At 40.2% G+C, this 12,677-nt stretch overlaps 1 protein-coding gene across 1 annotated transcript; it reads left to right on the top strand.

Moving 5' to 3' along the window:
* Positions 1-12,677, top strand: LOC306912551 (interleukin-17 receptor E). Its single transcript, XM_079488868.1, has 17 exons — positions 1-73; positions 764-779; positions 970-1,056; positions 1,984-2,066; positions 2,158-2,232; positions 2,681-2,786; positions 4,816-4,967; positions 7,196-7,264; positions 7,351-7,420; positions 7,763-7,947; positions 8,429-8,476; positions 8,662-8,707; positions 9,075-9,226; positions 9,505-9,576; positions 9,993-10,044; positions 10,845-10,952; positions 11,368-12,677. Exons 2-17 carry the CDS (start codon positions 764-766, stop codon positions 12,285-12,287), a joined length of 2,241 nt encoding a protein of 746 aa, XP_079344994.1. The 5' UTR covers positions 1-73; the 3' UTR covers positions 12,288-12,677.

Here is a 12,677-nt window from a genome sequence, read left to right as displayed (position 1 = left end):
GGAACTGTCATTCATTTTCTTCTTGGTGTCTCCAGTGCGATTTTTGTTTGCCTCAGATGATTTTACATGCCACGTGAGTAACTATAGTTACAATCCTTCTATTAACTAAAGGTCTTCATCTTGTTATTATTTTGTTTGCATATATTTATGATACAGGTTAATGTTTTTAGTTCAATTGTTTTAAAAACGCCATTGACAATGAAGATAAATGTTTGTTTTGTCCCTAACACAAACATTAAATCCCATTAATAATAAAGAGAATGTAATGTTTGTTTTGACACAGTTTGGTTTTGATTGATTGATTGAAGGATTTATTAACAGTTTGCAGAATTACAGTACATTTCAAGCACAAACTCAATACAAAGGCTGTTAACTGTGAGTGGACGACCCAATTAAGCATTACACTTGTTTCCAATAGGGTCCACCATGTTCAAATCATCAAAACATTTAGAGACGTACAAATAGACACTTCTATAGACATCACCTAATAGCAACACGTGTTAAACTTTAATATATTAGAGTTTGATTAATAGAGGTTAAACATGTAAGATGATAAGAGCGCCCCTCACTTCACACAGGTGTGTGAAGTGACACATTTATTTTTATATAGGAGAAGTATATGACCATTATTACTTTAATTTTTATTTATTTTATTTAACAAGTGCAGTAAATTGTATCAATGGGCTTTTGTTTTGTTTTTATAGCCCTTACAGGTTTGTGATGTATTAATGTTTACATTGTTTTTCTCTTCCCCTCACTGTAGATGGGAAATCAAACTGGTAAATTGATTTTAATCTGATGTCTAGTCATGTCTCACTGTTAGAGGAGACTGAATTATTTATAGGCTATATATAGGCCTATATATATTATTATTATTATTTATTTATTTATTACAATAAAGGCTTTCTGTGGTTTCACTAAGTCTAACACATTAAAGGGATATTAATTAATGTCTCTCTGTGTGACCAGTTTACAAGCACCAGCCTGTTCTGGTGCCAGTCTCTGTGTCTGGACTCGGAGAATGTGTCAGTGTGCATGTTTGGATGACGGCTGAAGGTACGGACGAAATTCACACTATTCTAAATACACCTTTGAAACTGTACCAAATGTAACCCTATAAGATAATTTCTCTGTTGATTATTTCTCTGTTTCAATAATTCCAATTGGTATTGTATTTTATATAATTTGTAGGGTTGATTGTGAGGATAGCGCCCCCAAAACATTTGCCAAAATCCCCCAATATGCTTCTGTTGGTATTCACTCTCGTTCTGACTTGAGCGACCTGCCACAATGCACCTGCTGGCAAGTGTGTGCCAGATGTGTGTGACTGGCAATGTGACTGCCAATCTTGCCTGTAAATCTCTGGAAGTTCCTCAGTGAATAAACCGGTCTTCTTGGGATGTTGTCTTCCTGGGACGGCCACTGTCTTTGACTTCAACAGTCTCATGGAACTTGGTCCTAAGCTTGGAAATGGTACCAGGGCTGACACCAAATAATGCTGCCGCGCTGCGTAACGGAACACCAGCTTCCACTATCCACTTGCCCTATTGCACAGGCTTTATCCTGGGCAAAGTGGGATGGGGGCATGTCTTGCTGCTTGGAGCATACACAAACTCAACAAAGTTGCAGGACCCATGCTCAGGTGCCAGTTACACGCCTGGCAGGTCGCTCTAAACGAGAGTGAATACCAACAGATGCATATTGGGGGATTTTGGCAAATCTTGGGCGCTACCCACACGTTTAGCTGTGTTGCTCATTCCACAAATACACAATCCTTACAAGTTATACCTCGTTGTAAAGGTGACGAAACAACAATAAAAATGATATAAAATACAATACCAATTGGTATTAGTGAAATAGAAAAATAGTTCATATTTTACTTTGTATTCTGAACAAGTGCACTTCTCTACATCTGTTTTGTTTCATTCATGTTTTACGTCTGGTTTATTGTTCAGTATATGAATGGCAATTGCTTTCTTCTAGACTTCCAAAACGAATCGATGCTAGAAATAGAATCGCAGTTCTACAGGAAATTCACCATTCAATCTACGACAAAGAATAGAAAGGTTTGTCCTGCTCTAGCCAGTAGATCATAATGCAATATAGGGAGAAACACACGTTGCTCTCACTTAGGCTACTTTTTCTTTTGTGTTTTAGTTTATTAGGATTAAGGGCAATACGGGGAGAAAGAAGGTCCATTGTCAAGAACCTGGTGGAAACAACTTGGCTGTGGTAATATTTATTTTTATTTTCCTTTTTTTAAATGACCATCTCAGGTCCCTGATAAGATAACCTCGCCTCACCAGGCTTTCCACCTCGGAGGAAAGCCTGCATGGTCTCTGTTCCAAAAGTGCTGTGTGAACCGGTCTGGAACGGATGATATCGTTATGTCATGTTGTAGTATTGTTTTGCAGTCATCAGGCAGGAACAATCAAATGGAACTTTCTTTTCCTTCAAACTGGAAGAATAACAATAAAAGCTTGTTTGAGGGAAAAGGAAGTTCCGGAAGATTGATGACTACAAAACAATACTACAACATGACGTAGCGATATCATCCGCTCCCGACCGGTTCATGAATCCGAAATGGAATGGTGCCCAGGCTAGGTCCCTGATCATGTTGATGGAGATGATAATGATGAAGATGTGACTCTATTCTTTTTTTCTTTTTTTCTCATTGCAGTGGAAACTGGTTTATAATTGTGTCGACGTGGATTTTGGGAACAGAATTGATGTGGTGTTCACAACTGGGTCAGGGAGACAAGAACAAGGAAGTTACAAAGTATCAGGTAGTGATTTACTATATGTGTGCTTCTTAACCCTTAGCCCTTAGGTGAGTTAACTAATAGCTATCACAATGAAACTTCTCCAGTTGATTACTTATATTAAAACTAAGATTTTAAGTTTTCTGAAATTTTATATAAAATTTTTAAATTTGCATACATTTTGGGACGATAAATCTGAAGATCAGATAACGCCAGGTTCAAAATTATTGTTTCATTTTGTTGACATATAAGGGGATTTTAGATATCTCTAATTATCACTCCACAAATCAGAAAATAGTGTCAACAGGCATACAAAAAACCAATTTTTAGGTATAAAATGTGATGTAAATCAGGCTGTGAATGATATATCAACAAACCCCTCTGTAAATTCCTGCAGAATATAGTTATGAATAAGACTGGAAAGTTTGCTGTATGTGAGTGCAACTGAAGTGGAGATTCTTTGTCCCAGGTATGAGGAAAACTCATTTTGAGAAAACAGCCTTTAAAGATGTGTATTGTAAAATTCCAAAACGTTTTATTTGAAGCCACTATTTTGAGACAAAATATCTCATCCAAACCTTGGCAACAACATATAATGCCACATATCATTAGAAAGGTCTGGACCTCGAGCTGACTGTGCTTTGATCCAAATATGGTCACTTCCTTTGTACCAACAACCAATCATGAAAATAGAGAGGGTGGATTTTCACCCAGCAAAACGAGCTGTCATTGGCAAAAATAAACTACTAAAATAAACATCTAAATCTGTATTTTGAATGTTTATTTTGCTTTAGTTTGAAAGAAAACATGTTTAGGAAGCAAAAAAAAAAAAAAAGGAAAAATCATGATTTCACCTACCATGTCTCGCCTCAACCCTCCATTGGCTCCCGGTCGCTGGCCGCACACTGTACAAAACTTTGATGCTGGCATTCAAAGCAACCAAAGGTATGGCACTGCCATTACTTGCAAGTCTGATCGCACCCTACAAACCCCTCCGAGCGCTCAGATCAGCCGACGCAGGGAAGCTGGAAGTACCTTCGTGCTCCAAAACTATGGATTGCACTTCCCATTGCAATCAGAACTGCAGATTCACTCCCAATCTTCCGCCGCAGTCTGAAAACGCAGCTCTTCAGACTCCATCTTAGCCCATAGCACTTGCCGTAGTACTTGCCCTAGCCTCGACATCCTACAGGCGTATGCAAAGGCTCTTTGCATAACTTATGTTACTTAAATAGCATTTTATGTAGACTTAGATAGAAGTTTAAGTAGACCTATAGCATTTTATGTAAACACCACTATATAGTATATATGCATAGTTTTAGTTTCATTATATAGACTAGCCCTTACCCGTTGTGAAATACTTGTACTGCGCCCTGGGTGCGTTTTCGCATTTTTAATTCACTAATAAATTCATTATTAATTTATAATTTGGAGAATTGGAAAAAGGGCTTCGTTAAGACCTCCATATTATTATGGTCAATGCCTGTGTGAAAAGTGGGAGCGATTGGTGCAGGCAGTGAGGAGCTACGGCAGTGACAGTGACACAGACACACATTCAGACATTCAGACATTTGGTTAATTATATATAGTAAAATATATATATATGATATGATATGATATATGATGATGATATTCCACTTCTTAGCTTACGTATGATTCATGATAACTACTTTTGTATGTATATGATGTATTGTCATGCTTTTTTATTCTTGCTTAATGTAAATCGCTCTGGATTAAGAGCGTCTGCTAAATGTCTAAATTGTAAATTGTAAATTTCTAACCACTTACTGTAAGTGTAAACCCTACACTTAGTGGTCTGGTCCAGGGTGCCCCAGGGCTCTATACTAATTCCACTAGTATAGCCGATGTACAGTATCAACAGATCACGTTATGGCAGATCTGCTTTTTTTGCCAAATGGGACGCTACAGTTCATGCATCCATCTCACACCTCAGCCCTTTTTTCTTTTATGATATTATTTCCTCGTTGAACCACAAACCACACAAGGATATGCAAAACAAACAAGTTACATGTGACAACTCAATGGGTTTCAGATCCAGTACCAGAATTCCATCTGTCTGTGGATCGGCGGTCTAGATGTGTCAATGTGACCATTCAACCGGGACACAGAGTGGACACCCGTTTGTGTTACAGAGGATGGGATAAGAATGCCTGCGAGTCTGTGTCGTCTTCTAGTGATATTACAGTGAGTATCAATTGTGAAGTGAGTAAGTGTGTGTAATTGTTTGTGTACTGTAAGCACATGCAATGTATTTGGATATGCACATGTGTTTGTGTACAAAAGGCACAGATGGATTCAATTTCACGATCATTGTGTAACCTTCATAGACTCCCTGCCTGGGGCATAACAATCACCTGTTCTATCCAAAAACAATGAGGACTGTCTGAGACCACTGCATGCAAATTAAAATAATCGCGTTAATGCCTTCAAACAGCTATTCTTACACATTTTTGTTTACACAAATGAACAAACAATTAGTTTAAAATCCTACAGACTACTCATCAGCTTCGCGTTTGGAGAATAATAACTTCCCCAGGCAGCAGTTCTTGTACTTGAAATACTTTGCTGAGTAGTGTGTATTATGTTTTCTTTTGTTTGTTTGTTTGTTTTTAAGTTATAATAATGGCAGTTAGAAGACATTGAAACTATTCTTTTGCATTTTCTTTTTTTTTTAAATACATTTTTATTTCACTTTTGGATGAAAGGCACAGGTACAGGCATACAAAGAAAATGCACACAAAACATATTTGCCAACTGCAATCCGTGGCTTGCCCCTTGCCTCATTTTTTAAAATCCTACCCCCAACCCCCAGCACCAACCACCGTTGACAAAAAAGAAAAAGAGAAAATATAGTAATGATTATAACAATTAAATACAACATAAAAATCGATCGAACAAATTGTAAGTAAATAAAAAATAAATGAATCCCTCCCAACCCACCCCGTCATAGGCCTGAAAAGAAAAAGAAATGAGCAAAGATTTCAACAAAGACCAAAAAAGAAAAAAGGGGATTATACAGATATAATTAGTTATATATGTCATGCTAGTTATATAGTAGAGGTCCTAACTTGATAGAGAATATGGTTCCAGCTATCTATTGTTTGATAGTTTGCACCATTTAATCTAGCTGTCCATAGCTCCATTGTTACAACATCAGTTAATAACTGTTTCCAGTGATTAAAGGGCAGAGAATGTGGAGCTTGCCATCGCAGTGCCAACATTTGTTTTGCAGCTGTACTTCCTGCCAGCCAGAATCGTCTCTGAACAATACTTAAAGTTAAAGAATCATCATCATTAAGGAGCAATAATTTGGGACAACAGGGAATATGTTTTTGTAATACTTTAGATAGATAATTAGTTATCTGTTCCCAGAAACTTTTGACTGGGGGGCATTCCCACATCATATGTATAAAAGTACCAGTAGTATTTAAAGAACAGAGTGTACAGTTTGGTGAAATAGAACGTCTCATTCTATAAGCTTTCTGGGGGGTTAAATATGTTTTATGGACAAAATTGAAATGAATCTGCTGATGATTTGGGTTTCGTGATGCCATAATAATATTATAATATATAATATATTTGTCTTCCTTCTCATTGCTTTTGCATTGGACTTTTGCCTCCTTGGGAACCGTGTCACTGACACTGCATTTCTTACAAAATGACCCTTACTAACCCTCTACATTAATGAGTCTTTTCATGTTTTGCTGAAACCATCTCATTGAAGAGAAAAGACTGGGGAAACCCCCTATGCCAATTTGGCATAGGAAGCCCACTTCCTTGTATTTCGCTAACCAATAACCAAATTTGGTGACGTCAGTTTTCTCCCGGGGAGAGGAGGGGTGGAGGGGGGCAGGGGCGTGTGCTGAGACCAGTGAACCAATAGGATCCACCGCCTGTTTTCAACCGGCACCCACCCCTCTAGACCAGGAACCACACAGGCTGGGCCAGGCTATCACGGAAGTGACCTTTACAACAAATAAAAGTACCTGAAGGACACTTCCGTGTATGCTGGCATACAGTAGCTTTACTTACTGTTATTGTGACTGAGCTGTGCTCGCATTCTTTCTTCATCACTATTTGCCAATCACCTTATCTCAGATAAAATGGCTCTTAATTCAATGATATCTGACACCATAGGCTGCAGAAACCCAGCTGTACTGTACTGTACTGTGTGTGTGTGTGTGTGTGTGTGTGTGTGTGTGTGTGTGTGTGTGTGTGTGTGTGTGTGTGTGTGCGTGCGTGCATGCGTGCGTGCGTGCGTGCGTGCGTGCGTGCGTGCGTGCGTGCGTGCGTGCGTGCGTGCGTGCGTGTGCGCGTGAAAAACATTACTGGAAGGAAGATCTTTCTGTTTTACATAATAATAAACTTTATTTATATATATTTATATACATACAATGGCGCTTTTTTTCCAGATTGACCCGTTGAAGTCTCTGTCTGCCATTTTCAACTTCACTTACCTCCTATCCTGTGTCTGTGTAGAGGTGAGATCCGTTCCCCTATAGCCACATGTCTGTGTTATTGCCAATGAGAGACAGCCCTGCATTTACATGCTTGTCTTTGCGTCCAGGTGTATTTCACTTCAATTCAGGATGCCAAGCGACGGCAACGGTGCCCATTTCAAAATGACACTCTATTAGGTGAGTGTGAAACATGACTCGTGTTTTGTCTTTCTTGCTCTAAACTAAATATTTCCCCAAAAAATAAAATCTTCCCCCAAAACAGCTGCAGCTGAGCTTGTAGATCAGCTAGACAGACACACACTCTTCATTGTGCTCCCTCAAAACAGCTCTTAAATTAAGTCATAAAGCAAAATAGGGCCCATAATGTCATAATTATGTCGAAGTATACAATAAGCCGGCATTGATTTACTTTTGCATGACACTGTCATTCTGCAAAGTATAAAACAGGGGATTAATAGGAAGAAAGATAGAATGTGGCGATACAATGTGTTGATAATGTGTTATCATTTGTGTTTGCAGATGTTAGGGATGTGTGGCGTTCCAGTAGAGTCAAATCTTATGAGTCAGTGGTAAGCTGGATCTCTAAGTGTCCATCCAGCTACCTACCCTCTGCCGCCCTCTGCTGGAAGCACCATGAAACACACCTCTGCACACCCATCCTCAACTCAATGCTTGATGTGATACAAGAAGACCAAAAAGTCCCGGTGAGTGAGATGGTTCAAGTTTCATCTTATTTGTCATTTACATCGTTACACAACGAAAATTGTACAATGAAATTGTTAATTTGTATGTATGATAATGAATCGTCAAGTAAATAGTCACGATCGTTACAGCCCAAGTGATGATGGTGGTGATGGTGATGATGGTGATGATGATGATGATGTTTGTAGTTGTGTATATGGCTATGTATCCTGAATATGTACAACGTAGTAATCAGGCTAGGTGTTCCTCGAGGAACAAGTTGCGAAGCACTTGGTCTGAGCGCCGGCTAATCCTCCGATACACTTGAAGCCTATTTAATACAACCGAACATGTGTAGTGATAGCCATAATTCGGCTATCAGAGAGACGAGTATTATCTGGTAAGATGGAACTGTTTTATAATTCTCTGCTGTCGGGAAAAAAACACCCAACTCCAAAATGTTAATTGTTCAAAAATGTTCAAATCTCCCTGTCTCCTCACCAGAAATATAACATATCTGCTGTAGACAAGCACCCTCAGATGTGTGTGCAGGTGAGGACGTGTGTGTGTGTGTGTGTGTGTGTGAGTGTGAGTGCGTGCGCGCGCATGTGTGTGTGGTAGTGTACAAGGCAAGCGAGTGTGTACCTTGGTATAGGAGTGAATGTGTATGAATGTGCTATTTTATTTCTTCTTAAATCACTCATGATGACGCTTAACTCTGTCCTCCATTTTTGTAGTTCTCTCTCCAGGGAAGCTATGACACTCATTGCCTTTTCCAGCATGGTGAGTTCAATGCTGAAATCTTTTTTTTGTTTGTTTTTGTTAACTCTCACATTTGGCCCTATAAGTCATCCCCTCACAAACAACCAGCGATGCCAGAAGTTCCCAAACTTTTCAAGTCGGGACCCAAAAGAGAGATTAGACGTTTGCCCATGACCCAGACTAATGAAAATAGCATATCGAACTCGTGCCTCGTTGTATGCTTGTAGATTGGATTTTTATTTATTCATTCATTCATTCATTCATTCATTTATGGGATTTCTTAGATTTGGTTGTTTGATTGTTTTAAAATGTATTTATAAAAAAATATTTCTGTGGGAAACGGTGAGCTATACTCTCTCTCTCTCTCTCTCTGTTCTCTGTCCTATAGATGCGCCTCAGTGGGACGCACATATTGGAGCTGGAACGCAGAGGGTGCTTGTGTATCTCACCTCCTCCGTGGCAGCCAAGTACTCTGCCCAGCTCTGTGTCCTGAGTGAGATGGGGTGCAATCCAAGAGGACATGTTTACTCAGTGAAAATGGTACATCTGTGTGCGTGTGTGTGCAATGCATGCCTGTGTGTTAGGGCTGGCTTTCAAAAATTGTCAAACATTTTTAAATATAGGAAAAATACAATCTCACAACGCTCCCTCCCTCCCTCTCTATCTCTCTGAGAGAGAGAAAGAGAGAGAGAGAGAGAGAGAGAATTGTGAGAAAATATTCATGTGCCGATACAGTAGACAGGCTAAATTCCTATTATATTACTGTATATTTCTCCAAACAGGCAAATGAGTGACAGCTCCTTTGGTGTGTTTTACAGGAAGGGGGCGCAGCCGAGGCACAGTGCAATGTGCCTATTGAAGGACTGCCTCTTGAGAAGACGTGTGTGCAGGTAGTCATGTCATGAAGCCGTGCAGGCCAGGGCTTTTCGTGCCTTTTCTTTTCATTAGTGTGGTTGCTTTTGGCAACACACTACTGTTCTAGGTTCGAGAACTTCAATGGATGTTTTTTGTAACCTTTTCTGTAATCCCAAAAGTCACATTTCTGTCCCTTTTCTGATTGGACAATATAATGTCCAATCAGACAGAAGTGACATCACAACATGTAATAATAAATGACAAGACATAATTCATCAAGAACAGAATTTTCTAGTATAAACCCATAAATTAATTACAAGTGTGCAAATGGCTTCCCACAGAAGCCATTTGAAGAAGTACGAATACATGAAAACGAAAACATGAAAAATTCAAGACGGAATTTGCGGCTTGCTTCTAGTTTTAACATTTTCTTGATGCTGTGAATTTGCAGGTGTGGCAGTCGGATCCGGCTATGCATGGGAGAAGAATACTGTGCCTTGACAGTGAGTTTATCTACTAGATCAGGGGTTTTCAACTGACGGTGAACCAGAGACCACCACCCTGACTAAGAATTAACCTGGGGACCACTGAACCTGTAGTGTTGGGTGGGGATATGGGCATGGTGTGGGGGGAAAGCTTACAGAAACTCCAGCACACTAGTCTACAAATCTTCTCTTTCCTACATTACTAAATGCATGGTCAGGGACCACATGGAATACCGACCCCACGCCACCCGGCCCACGGCCTGAACTCGGGCGCTTTTACTGGTTTCTCACTTTTACTGTAACATACACATACGGGTGTGTGCACACAAGCTCTCCAATCGTGGACAAAGTACTCAAACCCAGTACTTGAGTCAAAGTATACACAGTATATATTCTTTAAAAAATTACTCAACTACAAGCTCACAATGTGCATCGTTTGTGACATGTGAGCTTGTAGATCACCTATTTTCAGTATTATATACCGTAGTAAAAAATAATAATAAGGCTTAAGAGTTCAAAGTACAATATTTGTCTTTGAAATGTAGTTCAATGAAAGATGTATTCAAACATAAATACAAATAAAATAATAATAGTATGTCTTATACTGTATGTCTTGATGAATTTAATACAGGGCCACATTGGAAACAAGCTCTCAGGGATTTTTGTGTTATCCTTTTAACATTTATTATTGTGTTCGCAATAATAAAGTATTCAATATATCAAAAAACTGCATACATACACATACATACTGTAGTCGTGTATATATACATGCTGCCAAAAGCATACAGTAATATTGCATTCTTTCTGTTTACCTGCAGCCACACACAGAAGATGTGGTATGTTTGGAGTGGCAGCCTTGGTGTTTGCGGTTACTCTGGCACTGTCGGGAATCATTGTATGCCACGTGACGAGGAAAGGAGTTGCAGGTCAGGTCCAGTTGCTTCCTTGATAAATAGTTCATGGTATAAGCATCAACACTCTTTGACATCTTTAAGTCTCTTATTACATACATAAATCAAGTTGTTTGTTGACCCTGGCTTGGTTCCAACATCAACTACAACTGCTGATCCTTCCATTTAAGAGGAGGTCTTGTATTACTGGTTGATTGTCAACCTGTGGCGGTTACCATGTCAGCTTGGTTACAACTCTTGATCCAACCATCTAAATAAAAGGGAAAACTTTAATACAGTAACATGTTATACAGGGATATATTGCAATAACTGTAATGAATGAGATAAGTACTTTTAAGTCAAATAAAAAATTAAGCAAAATGTATTTCTTTCTTTCTTTCTTTCCTGCTATTCTCCCATCTATTCTACATGCCCGCCTTTCAACCTCTAGGTTGGCTGTCTGCCCACAGGCCAGTGTTGTTGGTATCCTCCTCCGACCAGACTTCCCACGTGTCTGCTGTGTGTGTGTTAGCCTCCATCCTGCAAGGGGAGGTGTGCAGCACGGTACGCATGGCCCAGTGGGCCCACAGCTCCGACAGAGGAGCTAGGAGTGCTGCGGGGGCTGCAGCAGTGGCAGACCTGGGCCCGCTCCCCTGGCTGTATGGACAGTGGGAAGCAGTACGCAAATCAGAGGGGAAGGTGCTGATTGTCTGGAGTCCTGAAGCCAAGGAGTACTATGAAAGGTGGAGAGGGGAGAGTAGTAAAGTGGATAGAAATGAGAGAGGAAAAGAAGGGGAGAAAATGAACAAGGAGTCGCAGGAGGATTGGAAACTTAAAGGGAAGAGGATAGGAAAGGGAAGAAAACAGAAAGGCAATGGGCAGCAAGGTTCTGGTAAGTTGACTGATGTCGATGGGATGGAGATCCCACTGAGTGAGCCGTCTTCAGTGACAGAGCCAGTGTTCAAAGCCGCCATGGCCAGCCTACAGGGGGCACTTCAAGAGCAAGGCAAGGACCACGGAGTTGCCTTTGTGTACTTCCAGGGCCTTGGTCACAGTAGGGACATCCCTAAGGACCTCAGACATGTCCCACGATATTGCTTACCACAGGACTTTAGGGGTCTGATACAGGAGTTAGGTGGTACAGTGAGAGAACCTCAAAGTGGAAAATTGGGATGGCACTGCTGGCCCCAACTCCTCTCCAAAATATTGTCACTATGGTTGGCCCGACGACTGGCCCACAGGCTACAGAATTTGCTGCGGCAGAATCAGGCTCAAAGAACGAAAGTGCAAAGGCAGAGGCTCGAGTCGCCACTGTTAGCCGATATGACAACACCAGAGGCTGAGCAAGAGCAGGAACCTCTTCACGTGTAACCGTGCTGAGTGGTGGAGCTCGAGTCTCAGATTTCACCTAACTGGTCAGGACACACTTTTGTCCAGGATGTAACATGAGGAAAGGGAGTTGATGTTGCACCGTAAGCAACTCAGAAACACTGTCTCAATGAGGGCTATTCATCGAGCTTCACCCAGTCCATCCACTTGTTTTGCGTATTAATGTATATGTAAATGTAATATTTACCTGTGATGCTTGTAGTTTATGGCCACCAACAGAGTCTCTTTATGTGATGTGCTTTCCACTGAAGCCACACTGCAACACCTGTCTTATCACTCACCTCTATAAAGAAACTATGGCTGTAATTATTGATTATTATTCAATATTTGTTTTAACAAATCGAATAATCATGTTCATTTATATAAATAAAT

Source organism: Electrona antarctica (assembly GCF_951216825.1).
Source record: "Electrona antarctica genome assembly, chromosome: 2".
Taxonomy (NCBI): Eukaryota; Metazoa; Chordata; class Actinopteri; order Myctophiformes; family Myctophidae; genus Electrona; species Electrona antarctica.
Note: the sequence above shows the minus strand (reverse complement) of the source record. Positions and strands in the feature narration are given on the sequence as shown.